This window comes from Sinocyclocheilus rhinocerous, unplaced genomic scaffold (genome assembly GCF_001515625.1).
Source record: "Sinocyclocheilus rhinocerous isolate Xijiao unplaced genomic scaffold, SAMN03320098_v1.1 scaffold400, whole genome shotgun sequence".
NCBI classification, from domain to species: Eukaryota; Metazoa; Chordata; class Actinopteri; order Cypriniformes; family Cyprinidae; genus Sinocyclocheilus; species Sinocyclocheilus rhinocerous.
This window is the reverse complement of record NW_015666595.1, coordinates 661,755-689,437: the sequence shown is the minus strand read 5'-3', so window position 1 is coordinate 689,437 and position 27,683 is coordinate 661,755. Positions and strand designations below refer to the sequence as shown.

Genomic DNA, 27,683 nt, shown 5'->3' with positions numbered 1-27,683 from the left:
TTACGTCCGTACAGTAGAATGCAGAAGAAGAAATTTCAACACACAAATGTTTGTCTAGAGTAATTTTTGCTTATTAGTACGGTTGAACTGGATCATCGAAGGTCAGAAGCAAAGACATTGGTTAATAGAATGGGATTAAATACATAAAGGATATTTGTGTTGTTTAACATTTAATTATTGCAGGTTTGCGTCATATTCTGAGTTGCATTATTTTTATTCATTTTGAGGAATACTGAATCTGTGTTTTGTTTTTTTTTGTGAGTGAGATGAATTAATGCATATTCATATTTATTTTAGAACATCTTCTGATTTCTCTCAACATGGGGACAGGAGAGCTGTTCAATCAGTAAATTGGAAAAAAAAGTAACTTGCGTTAATTATTTAAATAATGTTCTTTTTAGCAGCATCATATGACCCCTTTAATGTTTTGAGCCTATTATTGAGACAAAAGGACTAAGTGTTCAGAATAATACATAAGTCCATACAAATAAGCAACGTACGAAAAGCAAGTTAAAAATAAAGTGGCAGAAAAACGAAGCAGAAAATAAGCAGAAAAACGAAAAAGTAGAGTCAAAGCTCCATTTTCCACTCAGTTTGTTTATCTTAATGTTCTATATGTCATTTTGCACATGCAAATTGTTAATTAAGCGTATCCTTTTACATTTCCATTTGATTGCCATTAATGCCAGATAATACTCCGGGAATGTCACTTAAGTAAAAGATTTGTTTTTGCACTGTAAGCAAATGAGCAGTTGAAGGATTGAGGAGTGACACCTTATTTACTAAGGAAGAACAGGAGACCTGCAAATTGAATGTCATTTTCTAGCTTTAAATGCAAAAAAAAAAAAAAAAAAACTAAAACTGATTTCACTAATTAATCTTACGATTATCACGATGCATTCATCAAATATTGCATTCTTCCTTTCATCTTGTGCAGATGAGCTTATGTATTTTCAGTGGTAATTGACAGCATGTCATAGATGCTTAATTTGTATTTAAGCCATAATATACTCCTTTAACTTCAACCTTACTAAACCTTAACAAGTAAAACCTTAGAACAGGTGAAGCTGTTCTATTCAGCTATAGCGCATCTAATAAATGCAGGAAAAGCAGAAGCCTAAATTTAAACATGATTCAGACATTTCTTAATCCTCAACTATTATGGACCTTGAATGATGCAAAATGTGAGTAACGATTAATGACTGGTGCATGTCAAGAGCACAACTGAGGTGAAAACCATTCAGCCTCACCCGTAAGATCACATAAGTCTCACACGACAGCCGGGAATAGAGCATTATGACCCTCAGCATCAGACATGGAAGTCACAATGAGCAATTTAAACTCATACAGCTGCATCACAGATGCCTTAAAAATAATCAGCATTTAAGACCGAAATTACAATGCCGCCTTAGAATAAATCAGCAGTGACGAACAACATTGAAGCATGGAGAAAGAACTGGAGGACACAGAGAGAGGGAAAGAGACACAGAGAAGGGGAGAAGAAACAATTGGGATTATCTTTGGAAGCAGAGGCATCAAAATAATTATGGTTAAAGGCATGTCTACATGTACATATGCAAACATATATGAATGTACTACACATATATATATATATATATATCATGCATTCCTCTGGCCAACTGTTAAATTAAAACTAATATTTTTTACTAATGCATTTAACTGATCAAAAATTCAATAAAACGGTAATATTGTGAAATATTACAAATTACATTTTATATTTTTAATAGGTAACTATTTTAATATATACTATTTTAACATTTTAACGTGTAGTTTAGATCGGTGATAGCAGCCATTAAGGCCAGTTTTTAATGTCACATGATGCTTCAGAAATAATTCTAATATGCTGATTTGGTGACTGATAGTATTTTTTTTAATATAAATATTTTTAACATTATAAAATGTCTTTGCTGTCACTTTTGATCAACTTAATGTGTGTTTGCTGAATTAAAGAATTCATCTTACGGACCACAAACTTTCGAATGGTAGTGCAGGTATACAGTATTTTATATGTAATTATTATTATTTATTTTATTTTTTTACATGTTTTGAGGTGTGTGGCACCTCATCTCTGACCTTGTTTAGGGCACCCATGTGAGTCATGCTTAACTTGTATTGAACCCCGAACATTCCATTAAAAGAAATAAAATTCCAGTTTACAACTTCCATGGGTCATTACTCTCAAATGATTGGAAGGAAGTTCGCTAGAATTCCAAGAGTCAAGCGATCCTGAGGCAAAGCAGAGTCGTCTGCAAGAAAAAGCCTGACCAACCAAGTGTGAGATGAGCCATGGAACCATACAGTGACCCCAGACAGAGGCCACAGGACACACAAACACATGCCTTCATCAAGCAGGCACAGCAGATACACAAACTGTGAAAAGACACAATGTGGCATCAGACGAATCACATGTGGACTCAAACACACACACACACACACAGCATAAACACACTGAGCAAGGTGACAGCAAATGACACATAAGTGTCATTCAATGACCGATACATTATATATTGCTATTTCTGCAGGGAAGACAGGGGTATGGTGTCTTTGGCTTTAAACCCAGATGTCAACATTTCCCCTGCAGTCCCCTCACACACACATACAGTGGGAGTGAGGATGACTCATTGAGCTGCTGACATAACTCCTCCCCCTCCACTTCCTTGTGAGTGCTCCTAAAACGGCTGACACCACCACGCAGCTGGAAATAGCTCGCCATGGCGCAAAAATAAGCCTCCATCTGGACAAGTGAGTGGGGGGGGGAATGAATGAGGAAAAGAAATTAGGCATGGCACATGAAGTCACGTTTCTCTCAAAGGGATAGTTCACCCAATAAAAAATGGCGTGATGACAATGCTGAAATGCCACTGGTTCAGTGTACTAAACCAGTGTTTCCCAACCGGGGTGCCGCGTCTGTCGAGAGCAGGGGTGCCGTGTAAAAAATCATTTTTTAACATTTTTAAATTGCTAAAATGTTCAAAAAAGCAGCTATTATATAATATCCACTTCTGATGTCGCCAATAATTAGAGATGCACTGAAATTCCGGCTGCCGAAAATTTGTTCACCGCTCAGGTTTCACTTTCACGCAGTGTGACGCTCTGCGTATTATCCCGCTCTATGCGTGTGTGTGCTCTGCTCAGTCGCTCACGGCCCATGTGAGTGCTAATCTGTCATATAAATTGGTCTTTTCATTAGAAATTAGCCTACTGATTGCCACCATTGATGGTCAAATTTTTTTTATAATATTAAAAATATCTGTATGACAGTATATTCTGCAGTTCTTCCCTGCTGTACCGAATATCTATACTTTTCAAAGTATGCTATCGAAGTTAGAAATTCAAATATTGTGACAAAATAAATTTTGTAGGGTGCCACAAATTTGTTAAAATTTCCAAAGGTTGCCGCGAATAAAGAAAGGTTGGGAAACACTGTACTAAACAAATGGCGTTTTTTTTTTTTTTTGGGTGGAGAGTAGACATGGTCACATTTATGTTTCTACTGGTGGGTGCCCTCCCTCCTTTCAATACTTGCATTTTTTTTTTTACTGACTGATTTCGTAAACTCGACTAAATAACCACTCTGAATATCTAGTATACAATAGTCATTTGCCAGAACAACAGTTCAGTAATGCTTGATGGACTAAATGGTGGCATGGCAACAAGGCTTGTCAGCACAGTGATTTGTTTGGCTATTTGGCAATCTGTTGATCTCAACTCACTCAATTTTTGATTGGTTAATATCTTGCATAATGCTCTGCCACCCACGGTTTTTACCATGGTAATTATCCCATTTTCTTTTGCAAAAAAAACAAACAAACAAACAAAAAAAACTGGTCCCTCAAGCTGAGACTATACGACCGCCATGCCGTCGATAAAAAATAATAATAAGGCAATTAAGTAGCCACAGGAATGAAAAAACAGGGGTCCCAGCATTAAGCAACAAGAGCGAGAGAGAGAAACACTGGGCAGCAGCTGTCAGAGTTCATCTTAGTGTTTGTCAACACATCTGGCCCTAAATCCCCCCAAAGTCCTCACAGCAAGAGAGAGAGAACAGTACAGACAAACGCACACAGATCCCCGGGCTGGCCTGAGGTCAGGTTTGTCTCTGAGTTGAAGTGTTTGTACGGCAATAGCGCAGGGATAACAGTTTCACGCCCTGTATTGAACTGAAGAGAGAGTGTTGAAAAAGCAGGACGAGAAAGAGCGTGAGAAACAGATGGCTAGAAAGAAGGTGGAACTGTCACACTGCTACACCAGACATGATGTGATAAAGCAACAAGCAATAAAAGCTCTTACATGTTAATATGAGTATTTGTCCTAACCAAGCGGCAAGAAACAGGACATTTTGTCAGTCGCTTTGTTTCTATTTAAGTAGCATCGGCTGGGTGGCCTCATGTATACTGTAGATTACACATCAAATATATTCTGATTGACCATTAGGTGCCTACATACTAGAGGAGGCGTTGATGGAGCATTTGATGGATGAGATGAGAATGCAGGGCCAATTTTGAAACCAAACGGTAATACGGTGAACTGAAATTTTAATCACACAAATGGACTTTTGATTACAGTTCACAGTGTCACCATTACGTTTGTCCTGTGCATCCTTGAGATGCACCATCCCTGTTAAAAATCAATGTATTCACATTTTTCTGCTTCATAACATTTGGTTAGGATATGGTGTAGAGAAATCTACAACACTAAGTATGAACAACAGGTGTGGTCACATTAATGGCTTATGACATTTTGCCAATGTGACCTCAATATTAAGGGTGCATTTAATGTGACATCATTAACTGCATGCCGGCATGTTGTGAGCCTTTAAACTCTTAATTTTGTCTCTGTATGTTTGTGTGAAACAGACAGAGTGCTCACAATGTGCATGTGCACAAACAGAAAGCCATTACCATTAGCCATTTTGATAAAACGCAATCAAAAGTGACTGAAAATTTTTTTTGCAGCTGTTCTGAACCCATTGTACAGCTGTTGTTTGAATATTCGCAGTTTAAATTAATTACGATACGAATTTAAAAGTTGCCGTGTGCTAAACTACTGCAGATATGCTAGCCAGGATTGATAAGCGTGATGAAAAGATTAACAGAGATCTTGTAGTTATGTAGCATCATGTCAAGGTTAATGTAGCATTAGATTAAGAGGAAAAATATAGGTAGCCTCCCCTTTTCGATTACAGAGGAACAGATCTTGAATAACTATCGACACATTTGCAAAGGGTCATTGTGTTTAATGGAGTGAATAAAACAACATGAGCATTACGAATGTAACTTTTCTTCATTCAAACTCTTAGGACGATTCTTCAATATACTACATTAAAAGTTTGTAGAATTTAATAGAAACAATCATAACCTGATCTCCATCAGGTCCCTTAGAACCAAAGAGAGCGAACAGACATAATGCTTATTTGATGTTTAATGAGGTTTAATTATTTGGTACTCCGCTGACTCCCAGCTGACTTTTATTCAGACCACAGAAGCACAGGGTCAGAGGTCATATTTGCCATGACAGCATCATTATTGATGAAACCTCACATTCAAGGGTAGCCTGACCTCAATGACTGTAATGCGTTAATACAGGCACAACTTTGCACACTTCTCTCTCTCTCTCTCTCTCTCACACCCTTGTCAAAGAGCGCAGCCGAGCAGGGAAAACATACTGCAAGAACATCTGGTGCAGAGATGCACTACAGAAGATACAGTCAGTAAACTGATAAGTAGTGCAGGTTTCAAAAGACGAAGTACCTCCACAGCACATCAATAATACCTCTACAACATGCCTGTGCCCGGAAAAACGCTGCCGTCGCAGCATATAAAAGGTAGATGGCAACATCCGAATCCTTTCTACTAGGATGCCTTTATCTGGTTGGTTTGTAAAGGCAGAATAAATGTATCCTCGGCTGCCTATGGTAGCTCACATGAATTTGTTTTAGATCATTAGATATGATGTTATGGCATTGTGAAAGCTGGTCTGAAACCAGTTTTGTTAAAAATCTGTAGTTAAGTCACCGATTGCCTGTGGAGCGAGGCAGCTGCCATAGGTGTCAGACACATGCATGCAACCAAACACTGCCGGATGGTCACCAAGGTATTATGATAATTACATCATGCTGCTTGATACACAAGCTCCCCGCCATCTGATCTACCTTCTGTAGCACGAGGACTGTAATAAACTGGGATTTACAGTTTTCTGAGGAAAATATAAAAGGTGCTTTGCCTGTGCCAAACTCACCACAATGCAAGAGTGTTGTGGATGGCTGCCAGGTCATTGTTATGCAGTTATTGGTTGGGGGTAGCTTTAATGGGATGGTTAATCCAAAAATGAAAATGCTGTCAATTTACTCACCTTTATGTTGTTATAAGCCCCCAAAACGAATTACCCTCAGAAAAAAAAGATGGTATTTTGAAGAATGTTGGCAACCAAACAGTTTTGGTTAACATTGGCCTTGACTGTATGGACAAAAACAGACATTTCACAGAATATCTTTTATTGACAGAGGTTCGGAACAACAGGAAGGTGAGGAAATGACGTTCGAAGATTCCAAAAGATCAGTTTCCTGTCTCTTTGTCAAAATCAAGCTTTCAGGTTTATCTTTCGAGAAAAATCAACTAGTCAAAATACTAAAAAAACCAAAAGACACCCATTTTTTAAAAGCTCTCCGGTTCGTCTCATGCCTCCGAAGCACGTTTGAGATCTAAATACATCCGTAATCTTTATTGTTTTGTAATCATCTCTGATCTGATTAAAGCCATCTTTAAGCTGCCAGGATAGAAACACGCTGTGATCCGAATGCTCACTGCAGCCTGGTATCCATAGATACAGACCCACAGCTCCGCATTCCAGCTCTCTGTTTACATGTGCATGACAAATTGTGACTCTCTGAAAAGCCTCCATTAAAAATAATCTCAAACTTCATCAAAGATTTGGAACATATTGCTGCATCTATCAAAAGTACAAGAACACAAAACTATTTTTCCTGCAAAAACATGCATGCAACTGCATTTTGCTGTTATTTAAAGCCCTCCTTAATAAACTACATGTCTAATTTGCAAAAATCAACACTGAAGTTAATTTTTTTCCAACATGCTGAATCATTGTGTCTTATTACAGGAGGTCAGGGGTCAGGAAGAGGGTGGCTAATCGCAACGAGATGTTCACACTCCAATTTTAACTGCTTTTAGTTTAACATACAGCTTTCAGATTCACACACACTTTGCTAGACAAAGCACCATTACACATCAACTCTCATTAACAGCCTGAATAACGGCATGAATAAGAACGGACAAGCACATTTCTGAGCATTTGAAAACTGCAAAAATGTGTGTGCGCATACACAGTCCCACAAAATGATGCTTACATATTAATTTGTTAACATCTAGCAAATCAAAAGTGAGAATCTGAAAATTGCATTGGATTGAGTGGACACATGACATTAATAGATGAGGAAGAGAGATTCAGCGAGAACGTGTGCTCATTACGGGAGTAGATCTATAGGGCTTTTGGCTGCAGTGCAGCACTGGTGTGTCAGAGAGAGTGGAGGGGAGGAGGTCCGATGGGCTTCTGTCTCTAGCTCCCCCTGGTGTCCAGTAAAGACACCGATCTGAGATCTGAGTGTGAAAGATGCATGAAGGGAGGAGATCAGCGCTTTTAAGAGATGTAGGGGAGAGAAAACCTTCACATCTGCACTTTGGAAACAGTGTAACAGACAGCCGGCACCCTGTGGATTCAGTAATGGCCTTAGTGACAGTGGTATCCAAGGACAGACATGCATTAACTTGTACCTCGCCTTCAAGCCTCGGGGGCCTGATGCTGGACAGGTGGATGGTCTTATGCTCCCCAGAGTTCAGCTTCACCACAATGGCATCTGCGTTCACGACTTGCATCACCTGTACAGAAGAGGGCAAAAAGAAGATTCAGTAAACGGTCAACCAATTAACAATGAATTCTGGCATAATTTACTTGCAGCAGGTTTGACATTATGATATTTGGTCATAAGACAATCAAGAACCAGTGGCATTTTATACTACTGACGTCCAAACTCCACAAATGAAACCTTATTTGAATATTTCATCATCCATAACTAATGTTTTCGTCCATTTTGAAGCATGACAGACACCGTGAACTGTTCTTTTAAGGACAAAAAAAAGATTGTTCCACAATATATTATATATAACACCAGGTTTGAAAAGATCATTTTAATTTTTTTGTTGTACCATTCATCAAATATTTCTTAAGAAAGGGTTATAGTCGCTTACTGCATACTCAGTTTGATTGTGCCAATATGGTAAAGGCCCAGACACACCAAACTGATATCAAATAACTAGCGGCAATGAAACTCAACTGTGGTATCACCTCACATTGCCTGCATCTCGGCATTTGAACAGACTGCAAAGTTTACAGCCAACAGACAACACATACATTCTGAACCTGGGTGAGAGGAAATAACTCTCCATACCAGCAGGTGGCAGTAGGCTATATTCATCATTCAATAACTAAAACTCCAGCAACTAGTGCCAATGGTACAAAACACTGCAAAAACTGGGTTAACAGACGGCTTAACGGCGGCCCGACAGTTAGCTTGATGTGTCTGCCTTAACAGTACGCGTTTAAAAGTCAATACTGGAAAAAAGCCTTTGGGATGGTTGCATTTTAAATTTAGCCCACTTGCAACAACACCTATAGTTATAAAAGCACTGTGTTTGTAACATTTACCACATTCAACAAGTTGTGAAAATTCTTCGCACTCAAACTGCCTGCAGTGATCAATGTTTTTGTACAGACTATGATGTTTTCAGCCTGTTTATCTATTGAATATTTGTCAGTCACCCCAATATTCATGAGTGATGTCGAGAGTGCGCGAGTAGGTGTTAGAAAGAGAACGAGAGGTGGCGACCAAGTCACCGCTCCACTAGGAGGACAGGAGAGACTCAATTGTTGCTTAACCGCTGGGCTACATCATGTGTCATTCACCGGTGAGAAATCTTTAAAAGTACTACAATACCAGGAAGGAAGATCGGGTTGTTGATGTTTGTCTGCCATTTGCGCTCTGTCTGCACCGCGTGCGTGAACGAGCTGATGACGTATCCTGTCTGCGCGAACCCGGTGCGCAGAGGTATGATAATACATACGTTGACAGGCAGGTAGGAAAGCATATTAAAACGCTCGGACCGAGCAATCACCTATTGCACCTTTAAATAAATAGCCTATCTGGACATGTCCCCTTCAATAAAGACAGAGACCACTTTTTTACATTTTTAGGGGGAAAAAATACAATTGCTTGTCCGTACAAAAGTTACCTCCATGATTTGGGGTGTTGTGGGTAGTTGCAAAAGCTCTGCAATTCAGTCTTGAGCATTTCTATGTAGATACTAGGTAGTTCATAACTGGACCAAGTCAGAAGAGTACATCCCAAAGTAGGGCAGCATGATTAATCAAAATAAAACTATTTAAAATAATAACAATATCAATAATTTATTATAATACAATAATAAAAACAACAATTATTATTATTATTATTATTGAGTGAAATTGATAAATAAATCACAATTTTGCCCAAATGCACAACTACCTAACTAACTAACGGACTGACTGACTAAAATATTTATTTTCAGGATTACCATCCCATCCCAGCCCAATCCCAAAGTCTCTGATAGCTTGAGTCTCTTCTTCATTTTAAATCTATGGGATTTTTCATTGTCTAATTACTCAGAAAAGTACAGAGAGAAAAGACAAGCAACGTGAAGAGACCCCTGAGGTTAAAACTGGCAAGTGCCACCACTGACATGCAGGTTTTGTGACAGAATCATGTTACATTAGAGCTGAGAAGACTCGCCAGACCATGCGTTACATGTGCGGGCCGCATCTGTTGTGTACATGGACAAACCGTCCAAGAAGACAAATGTCACAAAAGCTCTGACGTTTAGCACCACGTCTGAGTATATCATATCCATGTCATCTTATATGATCATCAAAGTTATTTAACAGAGGAGTCATTGATGTGGAAGATGATTGGCGTTTGTGCGGGTCTGGGTAATGGATCAGATATAATCAGACCTGAACAGGCAGGGGAATACCTCAAAAATACATGCATTATCTAGATCTGAGCAAATGAAGACAAAATTACAGTCTTCAGAGGGACGTGAACAGGAAAGGAGGATGATATGAGCAGAATTACGACACAGACTGACAAATCGTCTGGCTTTGCTCTGAATCTTCAGCCTGGAAATTAAACGGATCACTTGCAAAAACATTCAGCTGGATGGTCGGCAGTGATACGGCAGAGAATAGCACGGTTTATGTAGGTGTGTGTTCCTAAATGCACTGTCCCAAATCAACCAGGTCACCTGAGCAAATCAGTGCTTTTATTTTTCTATGTGGTAGTAGCTGAGCAGAACTGGGAACAGTAAGAAGAACATTTTGCTGTTTCATTAGCAGTCATACATGCAAGGCACTTCACTGCAAGCTGCCAACAGGGATCTACAGCCCAGATCCATGACTCACTCTGGTACTGCAGCCCATTGAACGTGACAGGGAGCTACTGCCACCTACAGACCATGACTAGAATTACATCAAAAGGACACCAAGAAGCCAGAAAAAATTTTTTTTTAAATGGACCAAATATTTGAATGTACATCTTATCAACTTTACAGCGCCATTTTTTTTCTATACTTCCTCATATTGGTATATTTAACATTAAAGGGGTCATATGATGCTTTTTTAAAGATCATTATTTTGTGTATTTGGTGTAACAGAATATGTTGACATGCTTTAATGTTCAAAAAACACATTATTTTTCAAATACTGTACATTATTGTAGGTCCTCTATGCCCCGTCTCTCTCAAACGCTTCGTTTTCTACAAAGTCCCCTCCTTTGACAAGCGCAGTCCGCTCTGATTGGCCAGCTGACCATAACAAAATATTTGTCTTAATTACAAAAAGTAAAACAATGCAGTTGTCTCCCTGACATGGCTGCTTCAACACTAACTGCGGTTACTGAAACCACGCCTTCTTTCTTTGCGTGAACATTTGGGTGCATTATGCTAATATTTCCACATAGTGAGGTAGATATGTGGGGCGTGTTAGAACGAGCCGTTTTAGGGGGGCGTGGCAGAGTCTTAACTTTGATAAAGAATATCTCTTTGGTTTTGAGACTTCAGTCTTTGCAACTTCAGGAATCTTATCTATGCACAGTCAGCTTGTAACACTCCAAAGAGAAAGGAAAACTTGAAATCGCATCATGTGACCCCTTTAACATCAAAACATTAAAAAGGTGGTGCCATGGTAATTAGTATGGTACTTCTGATACATGCCAAAGTACTAAATGATTTTCATATTTACACTACCATTCAAAAGTTTAGGGTCAGTAAGATTTTATGTTTTTGAAAGAAATGTCTCATGCTTATCAAAACAGAAAAAAAAAATTAATATTGTAATAATGTTATTACAATTAGAATAACCATTTTCTTTAAAATATTTTAAAATGCTATTTATTCCTGTGACGACAAAGCTGAATTTTCAGCAACCATTTCCTAACATGATTCTTTAGAAATCATTCAAATATGCTGATTTGGCGCTTAAGAAACATTTCTTATTATCAATGTCAAAAACTGCTCAGTGTAATTCTTGGAAACAGTAATACATTTTTATCAGGATTCTTTGATATATAGCAAGTTCAAAGGAACAGCATTTATTTGAAATATAAATCTTTTGCAACATTATACATGTCTCACACTTTTGATCAATGTATTGCTTCCTTGCTAAATGAAAGTATTACTTTTTCAACAACAACAAAAAAAATCTTCCTGAGCACAAACTTTTCAACAGTAGTGTATATACCATGCTATTTCAAACCAGCAGTTCAATTTCAGGCTGCAGCAAAGTCACATTGTGCAGAAGACTCATCTGGTTCCTGTGGTCTTGTCCCGGTGGTCGTCAATATCAATAAAGATATTTACATTGTATCTTTTTGTAAAATTTTAATTTTTGCAAATAGATCAACTTACAGATCAAGTTTATAGTTTCCATTCCAATCATCTTTAAATTAAAATAAACTAAGTTTTAATTATAGGCAAAGTCTTTTTGAACACATGTGAAGGACAGAAAATGAAAAACAATTAAAACAGCTAGACCTATATGCCAGGACAGAGAAACAGCTTACAAATACTTGCCATTCTGCCTTTGTCAGTAGCTTTTTCTGTTGAGTCTCTCTCTCTCTCTCTCTCACACACACACACACTCACTTAAACACACTCGCGCACAATTTCAAAGTATATCTTCTTTCTCTCGCGGCTCAGAGAGATCTGAGGCAAGCTAAAGCTCATATAAATGTTTTATTCTTCACTTCTGGTATTTTCTGACTCAGGCAAAAACACACTTTTGTGTCTGCGGATTTTGAAACTAATTCTGTAAGCAGATTGCAGTGCAACACCTTTACATAACCAAAGGCCAAGCATGAATATTTTAAAGGTCTTGAAGTTCAGTGAAACAACCTTACTTTAAGGAAAATAAAGAAACTTTCTGCAAAAGCACAGTTGCTGTCTTAGGAGAGCACACCGTGTCAACATATCAATTAAGACCAGGCGGCAGCAGTTTAAACAAAGTTAACAAACCTTATTGATGTGGTAATATCAGCAGCACAGCCACTGCAAAAAGTAACCTAACACATTCTTCTTTAAAGGGGTCATATGATGCGATTTAAATTTTTCCTTTCTCTTTGGATTTTTTTTTTACCTTAAACCGCATAAACACATTTCATTACACCAAATACACAAAATAATGTTATTTTTAGCAAAGTCATATGACCCCTTTAATATTAAGGTCAACATGAATCAGCATTCATATGAGATTTATTTCAAGAATACTTAAAAAAAATAAAAAATTAAAAAATTTAAAAAAATCTTACCGACCCCAAACTTTTGAACATTAGCGAATTAAGAAAGAAAAGCGGGTCAATTTTGATTTCATGTTCAATCCTAAGTCTCTTTCAGACTCAACTGTTTTTTAACATGCGAGATAAGCAAATAACCCTTAAAGTTATCATTGTCTTATTCTTTCCTCGTGTATTCTAGGCCAGGGACGTGAAAGCAGATATTCAGTGGTAATTTAGGGGGAGCGCTGAAGGCTGCAGCTGAACAGAACCGCTGAGATGGCCCAAGGCTGACTTTACAGAGCATGCAAAATGAAATGAAACACCTGAGACCTGAAAAGCCTGCCTCGCTGACAGACACAATAGAGAACAAGGCATCAGGGAGACGAGTACGTCAACCGCAGTCAGCACTTTAAGAGACTGCGGTGCTCCAATATTCTTCAGAAGGCCCCATGATAAAGGGGTTTGAAGAGGAAACAGAGTGGAGACGGTCATTTGTTATCATGCTGGGACTCAGCTGGTGAAATGTCACGCTTTGTCATGCTGGTGTGGAAGCGTTGACCTAAACTCTGCCGACTTCTCCTTATGTTATTTTTAGACGTTCTAAGTGAAACAAGCCTACGTCTAGAGATCAAGGGTTTGGCCGAAGGGCTTGAGGGCTGAGTTTAGATCAACGTTTTATTGACCTTCAGTGAGAAACATCAGAAGCACTTTTGAAGAGTTCAGAACTGCAACACCATCTATAAAAGAAATTAGTGGTGTGACGGTTCAGATTTCTGACGGCTCGTTTTGTGGGTCAATGGCAAGAACAGGTAAAGAATAAATAAAAAGTTACAACGTACACTCTCAGAAATAATGGTACAACAGCTGTCACAGGGGTGGTACCTTTTCAAAAGGTACACTTTTGTTTGGTACCTATTAGGTTCTAATATGTACACTTTAAGTACTAATATGCACCTTTAAGGTACCAAAATGGACCCTTTAGGTTCAAATATGTACCTTTTGAAGCATCTACCACTCCAGTGACAGCTGTTGTACCTTTATTTCTGAGAGTGCACCAAATCCTTAAATGTTTCCTCTTGGTATTCATGTTGGTTTCATATGGTTTAGAAACACAAATCCTTTTAATTTCATAACTCAAAAATGTCATGTGGTGGAGTCATTAAATAAAATGTTTTTTTTTCTTTTAAAACCTAAATATGTGTGAATGTACACATCTTAATTACCAAAAAAAAAAAAGTTTCCTCATGAGGGTCCACAGGGGTCCACTCTATGACCGAATTTCCTGTTTTGAGAATTTTTGTTGCCGTTTGCTCCTTATTACTTTGATTTGTTTTATTTTTGGTTATTTATAATATTTTAATTTTGTAATTAAACAGAAGTAGCAACAGATAATTTCTTCCATATTATGACATACATTTCAATGTAACAGATTATCAAAAAAAATAGGGCTTTTAATGAGACTTTCTGCATTCGTTTTGGCTTTCATTATTTTGATTTAATTTATTTTAGAATGAAGGAATTAAGCTGGATAAATAAGCATCATGTTATTGACCCTTGTATCACCATAAAGGCTGCACAGATTGAAACAGAATATGTGAGTGAACAAAAACTCACCTTTGCAACAAACTGTCTGTCCTTCTGGTCCAGATTGGCTGTGGGAGCTACATAGTCCTTCCAGATTCTCACTTTATGCTCTTTCGCTGATCTGCAGGGTTTGGGGGAGAGAGATAAGGCATTTCACCAAAATGAAGCACAGCATAAAGGACAGCCACATATGTACTTAATTGGATTAAAGACACAACCTTGTGTGCTCCTATCATATTTCATTGTGATTGTGTCTAATGCTTCAGTAAGCCAGCAGGTGGGCATCAGGGCAGGTGTTCTTGAACGGCTATGTGATAAGTTGCCACATTTGCTAAACTATTCTGCTGAAACATGAAGTAAGAGCAACCCGCGACAGTCTAAACCATTTAACAAGCTGCTCAGTCTGATCCAACAGCCCAAAAGTCAGGCTTATTTGAAATGAATAGTGAACTAGGGCTGACGACTGTCCGACTGACGAGCACTGACCGTTCTGCTGCTCTGAGTTTCTCAGCACCCTGGGTGTACACAGCCATGGACCAGTCCACACAACGTGCAAAGCCTTCCTTCAACAGCAACTCTGTGATGTTCCCATTCTGTAATGACCACACAAACAAACACGTTAGGATATCATGTTAGCTATGAACTTTATAAGAAACCGAGAAAAGAGAAAGAGGAGGGGAGGAAACCTACAGACTGACAGTGTGAAGCTTTGCTGGCATTATCAACAGAAAGAGACCACTAAGGTTAATGTGTATAATATTGTTCATGAGCAAAACATCCTCACACATTGTATGACACGGATTATGTCTGACACTCTGATTAGCAAGAACTATGACACGAGGAGGCTTTATACCTGCGGTTTCGCAGTGAAAAAAATTAAGTTTATCAACGATTCTTGGCACTGAAGGGCCTGTACAACAAACATGTGCATAATATATTAAAGTCTGGACCTGTAGATCCTCCCACATTGCCACAGCATGCATTACAGCCTTGGTGTTTACTGAATTATACAGACTAGGGACGCCAAAAGTACCAGTATTTCAGTCTTTCAGTTTTTTGAAAGTTTATTTGAATGCTTAATAATGTTGTTAAATATCTCCACACGGTTTACTTCATTTACATCTTTGATCTATTGTTCTGTGATCTATTTTTACTTTGTTCTACAGCTTGTAATATACAGCTTGGTTCTTAAATTTTCTAACTAACCATTTACTTGTCTCGAATAACTGTTTGAGGGAACAATGTTCACTTAAAAAAATTTGCATTATTTCTGTTGTGGTATCAAACCTGGTATGCTTCCTTTCCCTTAGGTATATAAGTTTTGATAGTCACTGTCGTTGTGGAATGTTAAAAACGGTGCATGCTGGCTGAAAACTTTAAACAATGATAGTGACGATTTATTTATATCAGGTATTGTTCGAAAAACAATAAGTAACAGACCCCTTTTCAGTTAGTAAACAATGTGACGTTTTTCTGTGGACAGAGCTTAAGTGGAGGCAGAAAGATTCCCCTGACCGCTTCACTAACTCTAGCTATGAAGTTTTGTTAGCTTGTTTTTTTAACAATGACCGGAGAAAATCCCATTTTAGCTGAATATGTAAGGTCACTCACTGTCCGTGACAGCGATTGTTATTTGACGTTTAACTACAGCTGTCGTCGTTTTTTTTGTCTGGCAATGGCAGCAGGTATGTGATAAAATTTCAAATTGGAGCCTGTACTCCGTCGATTCTGGCACCCAACATCACAACAAGATGATATTTTAAGCTCCTTATATAGCCGAATCTCTACTGGCTTGAATTGGTCACCTCCAGTTTTCCCTTTGTTTTGCCTCCAGCTAGCGCTGTGACATAATTGTGACGTCAGCACTAAAAGGGTCTATAGACAAACTGCAGGCTATCGTACTCGATGCGACCGAAACAAAACAAAAACCAAAAACCAAAAAGCAAAGCAAAACAAAAACTCCTCCAACCGAGAAAGTCCATCTCATGCACTTTAAGATTTTGGATCAAGACTAAATTGCTCTAGCCTAAATCTGAATTAGGAGGAGCACTCAAAAACTCACATGGTTTACTCTTTTGTTCAACTGCAGTTATTAGAGATCAAACAGAAAGCTGGTCTGGAATGATGTGGCTTCATACCGGGTGCAAGATGGTCCCCAGAATGACCTGGTTGGGACAGGACTCCAAAATGATCTGCACATCTCTCTGAAGAAGTCGTGACTCCGTGAAGAACTTTGCCTCTGCTGAAAAAGGCTCAGGGGTCTCGCTGCCATCTGCATCCCGTTTAAACGTAGGGCACTGGAGACACAGATTTTTCATAAACATTACAAGAAATATACATTGTCTGAAATCTACTGGGAAATACTAAGAAACAAACCCCAGAAAACAAATCACAATCATCCTTTACAAAGAATGTAAACCCTTTCCTGAAAAGTCACAGTGAAAACTCTAGTTCTACCACTAACACACTTAATTTAGCACAGTAATGGAGTTCATTTTTTCATTATTAGTAAGATTAAGCAGTAAGATGGTCTACTGAATTCATGGAACAGGTCTGGTCTACGAAAACCTAGAGGGAGTCTCTCAAGGCTACCCATCAAGAGATACATAGAAATGAACTAATAAGAAACTGAGAAATATTTGTCTCAAGGGTTCTGCTGAAAGAAATTGGGTTTCTTTTATTCATAGAATTACATAGAGAAGGACTGAAACTCACCTTGATTCCAGACAGCATGACTGTCACCAGATAGTAGTCGGGCAGAAGCAGCGCCCGTACTATGCAGCCATCACGCACATGTTCAATAATGGCTGTGTGGATATATGAGAAAAAGATAGAAAGAGAGAGTTAATGAAGTACAAAACTTGAAAGTGTAATCTAGATTCTGCTTCTGTTTCTAAAAGTCTATTTTGCTCACCAAAGCTACATTTATTTGATAAAAAATACAGTAAAAACAGTAATAAAAACCATACTGGTGATAGAATGATAAATTACAGCATGATGAACTCTCTCTTCAACTATTTTAATATTTAAAACTAAGACAATACAGCATGTTAATTTGATTCTAACTTTGTTTTTCCAATTCAAATTGTCAGAAAGTTCACATGGTGTCACAGCATGTGGGGAGCTGCCAGTATGTAAACAGGCCTCTCCAGTTCTGCATGGTACTCACTTTTGAAGAGAACATGGCATGTTTAAAAATTACATGGCATTACTGCACAGCAAGAGATGTGAAATAATTCGATAAGAAGGTGAATCACAGCCACGCTTGTAAGGGTCATGTGGCCAAGTGTGTTTAAATTCAATATCCCGAGCAATGTCGCAACTTTGACTTCTGATTAGCATCTAATAAGCTTGTTAGCGAAGAGGGAACACGGGGCACATTTCTATAGCATTTAATGACTCAGTTGTTCATTTGCAGTGAGCTGGCTAGCCTTCTGATAGAGGTTAACTCATCAGGGTTAGTATTCAGTTTAAATAGGAGAAATGAGCTGTGTGCAGAGCTGTGAAGAGAAAAAAAATGGGCTTCTGGAAGAAGAGCGAGACACTACACCAGAGAGAACTGAGTGTTTTAATGTGCATAATTTCAGCTTTTGTCTGAAGAAAATGCACGCCATAATTTTAGAGTGTTCTGGGTGAAAAGAAAACAAAGTCTTTATGGTATTATGGTCCCTAAATATGGCACCAGTACTTCCGGTGTGACTTAAAAATTAATATACACTACCGCTCAAAAGTTTGAGATCAGTAAGACTTGCAATGTTTTTTTAAAGACGTCTCTTATGCTCATCAAGGCTGCATTTATTTGATCAAAAATACAGAAAAAAAACAATAATCTTGCTAAATGTTATTAAAATATAAAATAATGGTTTCTATTTTCATATACTTTAAAATATAATTTATTTCTGTGATGCAAAACTGAATTTCCATCAGCCATTACTCAAGTCTAAAGTGTCACATGATTAGGGCTGAACAATTCATCGAATTTTTTTTGAAAGAAATTAAAACTTTTATTCAGCAAGGATGTGTTAAATTGATAAGTGATCGCAAAGACTGATATTGTTATAAAAGTTTGTGATAATCGTAATTAATAATCGCAATTACAATTTCAAGGGAATAATTCGTGCAGCCCTACACATGATCCTTAAGAAATCATTCTAATATGCGGATTTATTATCAGTGTTGAAACTGTTGTGCTGCTTAATATTTTTTATAACCTGTAATACTTTTTTTCAGGATTCTTTGATGAAAAAAATTAAAAAGAAGAGCATTTATTTAAAATAGAAATCTTTTCTAACAATATACACTACTGTTCAAAAGTTTGGGATCAGTAAATTTTTATTCTTTTTTTGAAAGAAATTAAAACTTTTATTCAGCAAGGATGTGTTAAATTGATAAGTGATCGCAAAGACTGATATTGTTATAAAAGTTTTATATTTTGAATAAATACTGTTCTTTTTAACTTTTTATTCATCAAAGAATTCTGAAAAAGTATCGCAGTTTCCCAAAAAATATTTGGCAGCACAACGGTTGCCAACATCGATAATTTTAATAATAAATCAGCATATTTTAATGATTTCTGAAGGATCATGTGACACTTTAGACTGGAGTAATGGCTGATGGAAATTCATCTTTGCATCACAGAAATAAATTATATTTTAAAGTATATTAAAATAGAAACCATTATTTTACATTGTAATAACATTTTGCAAGATTACTGTTTTTTTCTGTATTTTTGATCAAATAAATGCAGCCTTGATGAGCATAAGAGACTTCTTTAAAAAACATTACAAGTCTTACTGATCCCAAACCTTTGAGCGGTAGTGTATATTTTTGATATTTTAAAATATTACATTAAGTTGATAATTTAAGTTTAATATCGGCAATTATTAAAGTCACAATAGGCCTATTTGTTTATTTGTAATAATACTAATGATTGTCCATTTTTTGTAGATTATTTGTTTATAACAAAAATAAAACATTAAATACAGCACAATTTTATATATAAATAACATTTTAACCACAGACAGACAGACAGATAGATAGATAGATAGATAGATAGATAGAGACTCTAATTTAGTCAATGTACTGCCTTTCTTCACTCATTAAAATCAGCTGGGGGTTTTTATTTGTAAATTTGCATTCATGAATATGGAATTTGAACTTGATCTTGAACACTACTGATGTTTGCTCCAGCATTGGTACTGGCCCTCAAGAGTACAACATGTGATCTACAAACAAAGTTTATCGCATCTTACCGTTGACTGGTTTCTGGTGGAGGGAGTCCACAAAGTTGCGAGGGTTCTCGATGGTATACTTCAATTCTCGAACGGTGTGTGCGCCTCCACCCTCAGTCCACAGACCCTTTTTAGCAGCCTTGGCTTGGTCCTCCAAATCACACAGTCTGGCCTGCTCAGGACTGAAAACACGCAGAAAGTCCAGTAAATATCAAATTACAGACCACAGAGTTTACCACAAGAGTTCTGAGAACTAAAAATAAGACAAGATCTTTTTAGTCTGCCTTTATTTTCTCTCTGGACTTCAATGCACTGAGCAACAGATATTGAGGTCTCTCACGGACAGCAGCCCCTTTCTGAGGCCTTGATAAGCTCTTCAAATGAGTTTGTTCATTATCAAAAGCCAACACATGTTTCAATTAATTCCTCTGTTGTTCTAAAAGCCATCATTATCTTTAAGGGGAATTAAACAGTCTGACCACGGTAGACACTCGTCAGATTTTTAATAAGGCTCTATCAGTTTAAGTAGTGCTGGCCTTAATAATGAACAGACTTAAAGAGGCGAGACAGTCAGACAGAACGAGCGAGAGAGTGAGATGAATCAGAATCTATGATGAAAACTTTTTTTTTTTTTTTTTTTTTAAGTGGGGAAAAAAAAAATGTGGGTGGTGAAAGCCATTAATTAAAGACCCAGGCTGACCAGCGACTCTGTCAATGATGTATCAGCCCTTCCTTTAATGTCTTGGCTTGGACAACAAACAAATTATAGAATTAAATTATGAATTATGGGAGTTTTGATGGTGCGATGGCTGAGATTGAATATTAAAACACATACAATAATTAAATTTTCTCACTGAAACTAGATGAAAAGACAAGACTCAAAGTGTCTTTTAGATATATATTAGATCTACTGTGGACGAGCACGCATTCTGAATTTATAATTAGTGTTTCTCTATATTAAGATTATTTTAATGGATTTGAGCTTTGAACTTTGCTGAAAAAACACCTATATGAGACATGGACACTCAATGCCGTCACTCTGCATTCTGCACACCTTTGGGAAAGAACTTGGATTTTTAGCTAAAAAACAACCCCTTTCTCAAATCCAGACTTTTGACATCACTTAAAGTCTGGTTAGCGTTTATTTTACACGCTTATTTTTTAATCCATTTTTTAAATGATTTCAAATTTCTTAAATATGAATTAAAATAAATGAAATTATACCGGCTTTATATCGGCCATCAGCCACCCTGCTTTCCAAGATATCGGCATCGGTATCGGCTGTCAAAAAACCCATATCGGTCGACCACTAGTTTAAACACGACTCCTTTGGAGATTATGATAGTCGATCCAGTGGACTGTGATAGGCCACAGCAGGCCTGGCTAATGAGAAGGTTGTTCAGGGGCTGTAGAGAGAACAGTGGGTCTAACACCACCCGTCTCCTGTGGGGAAAATGAGCCTAAAGCAAACCGATTCCACTGGCAATTGTTCAGGGCCATTTCACAGAGCGGCCCGCATACGCATCATTAAGTTCCAAAAGCTTAGGACAATATTATATTGCTTCTAGCCAGAGGGAGAAGGGCGGATAGACAGTACGTGTAATGAGCAGATGTGACCAGAAGAGGGAGTGAGAGATCAAAACGGAGAAATATGAAAAGCAATAATGTCTGATAAAGCCCTAGAGCAGTGGTCACCAACGTGGTGCCCGTGGGCACCTGGTAGCCTGCATGGAGTCTCTGAGTCGCCCGCCAAGCACGTCCTATAAATAGCCTAAATTAGCGTCGAGCGATAAATTATATCATATCGAGATTGATAAAATTTATGTTAATAATGATGATAAGCTCTGGACATTTTTACTCAAAATGGATTAATCTAACATCCTATCACACAACAGAAATAAATGTTACAGCAACCAGTCAGTGCATGTCGCTAATAAGTCTGCATGTTCTGTGTGAATGCGTGGACTAGTTTCATCTGATACACAAACTCAAACACACGTGACTCTGTGTTTTCAGCATCTGCGTCTCAATATACGAGGACATGAACTCATGCACTTCATCTTCAGAGCTCACGACAAACCGTCAAAATAAAAGTCCGGTTTAACGTGAAATTATATGACTGAATATATACTACAATGCAATTCTCAAAGTAATAATAATATGATTATTTTTAAGGAATATCATACAACCAAGTTATATTTTATTATTATTAATTTATACAGTTCTGTTGTGCAGCCTCATGTCTGATAAAATAAAATAAAATAATAAAAATGCAATATTTTGTTGTAAATTGATTTTCATTTGATTACATTTTAAAAGATTGATTAAATTGTTAAAGTTTTATTAATTCATTTCACTAGACACCATTTTTTACGATACATTTATACTGAATCATAAAACACGGAATCCATAAGAAATCAAACGTAAAACACAGAATTTAGGGAAAAATAAACTGCATTTTTGCATAAAATGCAAGATAACAAGGTATATTCTCAAGAGAACATCTCTGAATTAACTGATGCTGGCGCCCCCCTTGACAGGTGCTGGCGCCCCCCTGGGTTGAAAACCCCTGCCCTAGAGTGTCTAAACGTCATTAAAGGCAAACACTGCCCCCTGCAGGACAAATAATGTGTTTTTACAATAATACCACTGTGATAGCACAAATGATCTCAGCCGATGTGAAAAACATAGATAGCATTGTGAAGGCTTTGACAATAGGTGCAAGAATCGTACTGACACCAGTTGTTTGATGCTTGGGGAAAGAAAACACAGAGTTCTTACTTGTTTCCTCTGATGCCTTCTCTACGAACTGTGGCAAGACCTTCGGTCACCAGGGACTCTGCAATATTTTCTCCTGAGGTGTCTTTGGAGAGATCAAACGGGTTACTATAACAACACTACAATAAACACACACATTTCAGATCAGCACTGTTGCAGTGAGATTCTTTTTTGTGAACATAAACATCACTCACCTTTTCCCAGGTAGACCATGCCGTATTCCCTGCCTTGAGGGGTTTTATTCTCCACGGTGAAGCAGACTTCTTTGCCAATTACCTTCTTACGCAAAAACTCCCGTGCCTGGAAAGCCCAAGGCTACAAAAAAAATAAATAAATAAATAAAAAAATTTCACACAGATATTTACAGCCATTCAGCACTGGAGGATGTGCTTTGGCAACTATAAAGAGTCTCTATTCACTCTAGTGAGAATGAAAACGTTCTAGCATAAATGTTCAAATCACTTGCAAAAAAAAAAAAAGGGAGCTAATGAGGTGTAGAATTCAAGGTTTAGAAATATAATGGATTTATTTACTAAGGAAAAAGGTCACAAGATGCAGAGCAAAACTGTGATTTTAGACACAGCGTGAAGTGGAACGTACAGACTTAAGTGGCTTATGGTCCAAAAACGTATTTTATTCACATTTTTTTATGCATTTGCCAGATGTGAGTTTCTCTATTATCCAAAGCAACTAACGCTGCATTCAAGGTATGCATTTTACCAGTTCATGCATTACTGTAAATCTACAACTCACATTATTGAATACACTGTAGAGCAAACAGCAAATTTCAACATTACTGATAAAAGAAAGTAATACTGAATTAAGTGTTAAACTTATTATTAATGTTTATAGTCATTTTATAGTGGGTTCCCAGAATATGCACTACAAGACTGTTAAGTGAGCTTGTCTAAAGATTTTTATGCAAATGTAAGGATGTCACAATTAATATGTTTGATAGAAATACAAATATAAACACATACACTGGCCTGACTTGGATTTTTTTTATATTTAAGTATGATGTACCTTTCGTTCAAAAGTTTGAGGTCTGTAAGACTTTTTAAAAATGTTTTTAGTCTCTTATGCTCACGAAAGCTGCACTTATTTGATTAACCCCTTAACTGTCACCGCCCCGTATACAGGACGCTTAAGTTTACTTCAATATATTACAATTAAATCCTAATCTAATCATGACAAACTATATATCGTTGGAAAGGTCTAAGACTCCTAAATAGATATTTTACCACTGTTTGTTGTTAAAAATTATGTAGGAACAGTAATAGATTAATTTATGACAAGAGTGCACCTCAAAACATATATATCATAACAGGAGTTCTGACCTTTGTCACAAATTCTTCTTCGCTTCCTTTTTCCCTATCACATGTTTTAGTAATTATCATAAATTATCATATGAAAGCTTAAAACCTCCAAATTCATCCTGTGAAAACCATTTTGAAATCGGACACTGCGTTACCATGGAAATCGTACTTTAAAATCTTTTAGCGGGCTCCTCCCCCTTAAGCCCGGGATACACTGCACTATTTTAGCAATCCTGTAAGATCATTACTTTATCACACTGTACGACATTGATCGTTTAAACTTGGGTACGACAAGCATGTAGACTGTACGATGATGACACATTGAATCGTAGGCTGCGACAGCTGCGACACACGTTAGCGCAACGTCATCAGCATGCGCTAGTGGTAAACAAATACCGGTACATCAAGATGGATCGCGCTTTGGCAGTTGTGCTTTTCATGTGCTCTGAAACAAAGAAGAGGCGCTGGCGGAAGAGGGCAATATGGACCTGCTCATGGCTCGGGAAAAGAGGACAACTTGGGATGCCAGTTTTGCACAGGGAGCTTGGCAGCTGCAGTTCCTCCGCTATCTCCTTCCATGCTATGTCCTTTTTGGTGCGGTCATGATAGCAGCTAGAGGACACATCGTACAAACATGCCCTCTGCTGCCACAACTCTATGGGTATCCCACATACCAGTATACCATGGCATTGAAATTTTAGCGCCGCTGGTAGCGTGGATCAATATGTCATTTCATGTTGCAATTTCATTGGCTGCTGAGTAGACGCAGGTCGTTGCAGCAAACACTGTGCGTTGATCATGCTGAATTTCTGACACTGTCAGAAAACTATCGTAGGCTATCTTTGGTCGCGACACCGGGAAAATGCCCATCTTTGAACCTCTCTCACTGTACGACATAGGACCACCGATTAAGAGCCACGATCACAGAAATCGCCACGATTGCTTCACGATGGCAATCTTTCGTCTGGGACAGCCAAAAATCGTGCAGTGTATCCCGGGCTTTAGTGGGAAGTGTCATATTCCAAATGTATTACGGTCTTTTAGAATTAAAACTTTTCATAATCTTGACAAAATACATATCGTTGGAAAGGTCCGAGATTCCATATTCTGTGGTTATTTTGTCATAGACATAATATTGAGAGAGAAATTGATACATTTGTGACAGAAAAATGCATCAAAAAAATTCAATGGGGTTTGGATGGCACCTGGTGGCTGTTTGTGGTATAACGCCTAAACAAAATTGCATAGGAACCTCCATTTTTTATATCAACTTCAAATTTGGAACACAACTTATTTAGACATATGGCTTTAATTTTATAGCAATTTTGGATTAAAACATTTTGTAAAATATTTATTTTATATAAAATAAAATAAAAATAGTACAGTACATTTTCTTTACAGTAAATTTAAACTTCTCTAACTTTTCATGCTTTCATTTTTTAAAAACGATTTCACTTCTGCAATAATCTGCAGATTGTCTTTAAAAAGAGACCAACCTTAGGTCTGTATTCAAAAGCGTTTATGAATTATAACAATTTAAGTTTGAATAGTGCACTTTCACGTCTATGTTCAAAAAGGGGGGATGACAGTTAATTAAAAACACAGTAAAAAGTAATATTCCAACACTCCACGCACACAATGCCAATAGAATCACCATTGGCTTACTTGCACAAATCAAACGTGGATGGTAATAGGTGTTTGCGCATTAGTTCCACCCACTACCGAAGGAACCGGCAGTGGCTTCTGCTTGTGCTTAAAGGCTGATAAAATTCTGAATGAACAATCATTCGACAGGAAAATACAGCAAAGAATACCATTTACATGTAAATTCTGCATGGTTTGCAAGCCTCTCTCGCTCGCTCTCTTTGCCTGTCTGAGAGAAACACAGAGCACTCTCACCTGGGCCACAGTGAGTTGGGCGCTACACACTAGAGTTACAGAGAGTCAAACTCTCACGCACTCATTTCTCACTTATTTTTTAGCCTCTAACTCAAACACTGGTGAGTGAAATCTAATAATTTATCCAATAGCTAACAATAGACATTTAATTACTTAGCATGAAAATTGTCACATTTGCGAGCGCTTTACTCCGACTGTAGTAAGAGTTCTAATTAGAACCATATTGCCCTAAAGAACACTAAATTTCTGATGCTTTCCATGTTCAAGGACTTTTTACATTGTTTCTGTTTTTTGGTGCTGTTGAACACAGTGGACAGAAATGCTGCTTTATTTGCAACTATAATAAATATAATATTATAATTATAATGTTTCTGCAATATTCAGATTTTTCACACAAAAAAAATGTTTAGGAAACATATCTAAATAAGTTAACATGACCAACAAAAAATTAACTGCGTAAACAAAAAATGAAAGACTATGAATGAACATGTTTAGGAAAAAATCAATTTAAAAATAAAGGGCCAGAGCAGCTCTGTGCAGGGTTGATGTTTACCTCATCTGGTGTGTCCTTGGTATCTGTTTGACCTTGAACTGCGCGACGGGCGAGAGCTCCGGCTCGGATGTTACTCAAGTTGATCTGCCGTTCTGGAGGGGGTCCTCCTCGCGGCTGACCCCTAACGATGACAGCACAACCAGACAAGACCTGCAAAGAAAAACAAATCAATGTGAGTGCTTATATAATGTTTCATAAATAGTTTATCATTCCAGTCATGTCAATAATGATGAGAGCTGTAATTCACTGGCATTGGCAATGCAGAACACAAACAATCAATCTGCAACTGCAAGTCAAACACTGAATGCCTGAGGAATCTGATCGCGGCCACAATTCCTTTAGGGCCTGCTTGTTTGTGTTTGGTCAACAGTTGAACATCTATTACACCCACTAACCAAAGATAACATCACTGAAACAATCACTACTGTGTTAATCACAGCATGACACCTCAGCTTTAGCAGCCCTAAACAAACACAACTTAAAATACTCAGGGGAGACCTTGCCACTCCGAGATCAACGATTATGTGTGTATTCACATTAGCATTTGAATCAGTGATTGTTCTCCGAGATGTTTGAGGTATTTACAGCAATAATGTTTACAAGCCTCATCCTGCTTGCTTTCTGCCTTAAGAAACAGTTGTTACAGATCTAAGAGTGGCTTATCTAATCAGATGTCAGATCACTGGCATTCCTCCAAACTCATCTGACACATCTGCACTATTACAAAATGATTACATTAATTGACTGAATGATAACATTGATTCTGTGTCCATTTTTTAGTCTCAAGTCTAATTTATGAACAAATTTCTGCCTCTGTCCTGCTTGGAAATATATGTGGCATCAGATGAAGTTATTGTCCTGCTGCTCGCATTTGATTCAAACACAAAGCCACATGTCACAAACACTAATTGTTATCAGTGTTTTGATTGTGTAACCGAGTGTTCTTCTGGGCTTTATTTAAACGTATTAAATGTCTAATAAAGCAAGAAAGTGGAGGCCAAACAGTGAAGAGTTCGGTTCATTATTTCCTTTAGAAAGGCCCTGAGAGCAGTGGGCCTGCCTAATTACTGACTGTATGGAAGAATACACAGGCCTCCATCACCACAGTCTGGGGCGGAAAATATCCATGAATTTCCCAAATCCACCACGCTTTGATTTAAAGGGGTCATATGATGCTGCTAAAAAGAACATTATTTTGTGTATTTGGTGTAATGAAATGTGTTTATGCGGTTTAAAGTTCAAAAAACACATTTTCCACATACTGTACATTATTGTTTCTCCTCTATGCCCCGCCTTTTTGAAACGCCTCGATTTTTACAAAGCTTATCGGTCTGAAAAAGCGAGGTGTGCTGTGACTGGCCAGCTATCCAATGCGTTGTGATTGGCCGAATACCTCAAGCGTGAGACGGAAATGTTACGCCCCTCAC

General features: G+C 37.7%; 1 protein-coding gene across 1 annotated transcript in view; it reads right to left on the bottom strand.

Moving 5' to 3' along the window:
* The window catches only part of LOC107732977 (staphylococcal nuclease domain-containing protein 1-like), a 191,768-nt gene that overhangs the window by 160,942 nt on the left and 3,143 nt on the right, over positions 1-27,683 (bottom strand). The window contains exons 2-10 of the mRNA XM_016544462.1: positions 26,257-26,406; positions 22,683-22,803; positions 22,492-22,573; positions 19,732-19,892; positions 17,195-17,286; positions 16,618-16,776; positions 14,966-15,072; positions 14,510-14,600; positions 7,809-7,913 (exon numbers count right to left, since the gene is read on the bottom strand). Of these exons, the coding sequence (XP_016399948.1) occupies positions 7,809-7,913; positions 14,510-14,600; positions 14,966-15,072; positions 16,618-16,776; positions 17,195-17,286; positions 19,732-19,892; positions 22,492-22,573; positions 22,683-22,803; positions 26,257-26,406 (1,068 nt within the window). The remainder of the gene's footprint in view (positions 1-7,808; positions 7,914-14,509; positions 14,601-14,965; positions 15,073-16,617; positions 16,777-17,194; positions 17,287-19,731; positions 19,893-22,491; positions 22,574-22,682; positions 22,804-26,256; positions 26,407-27,683) is intronic.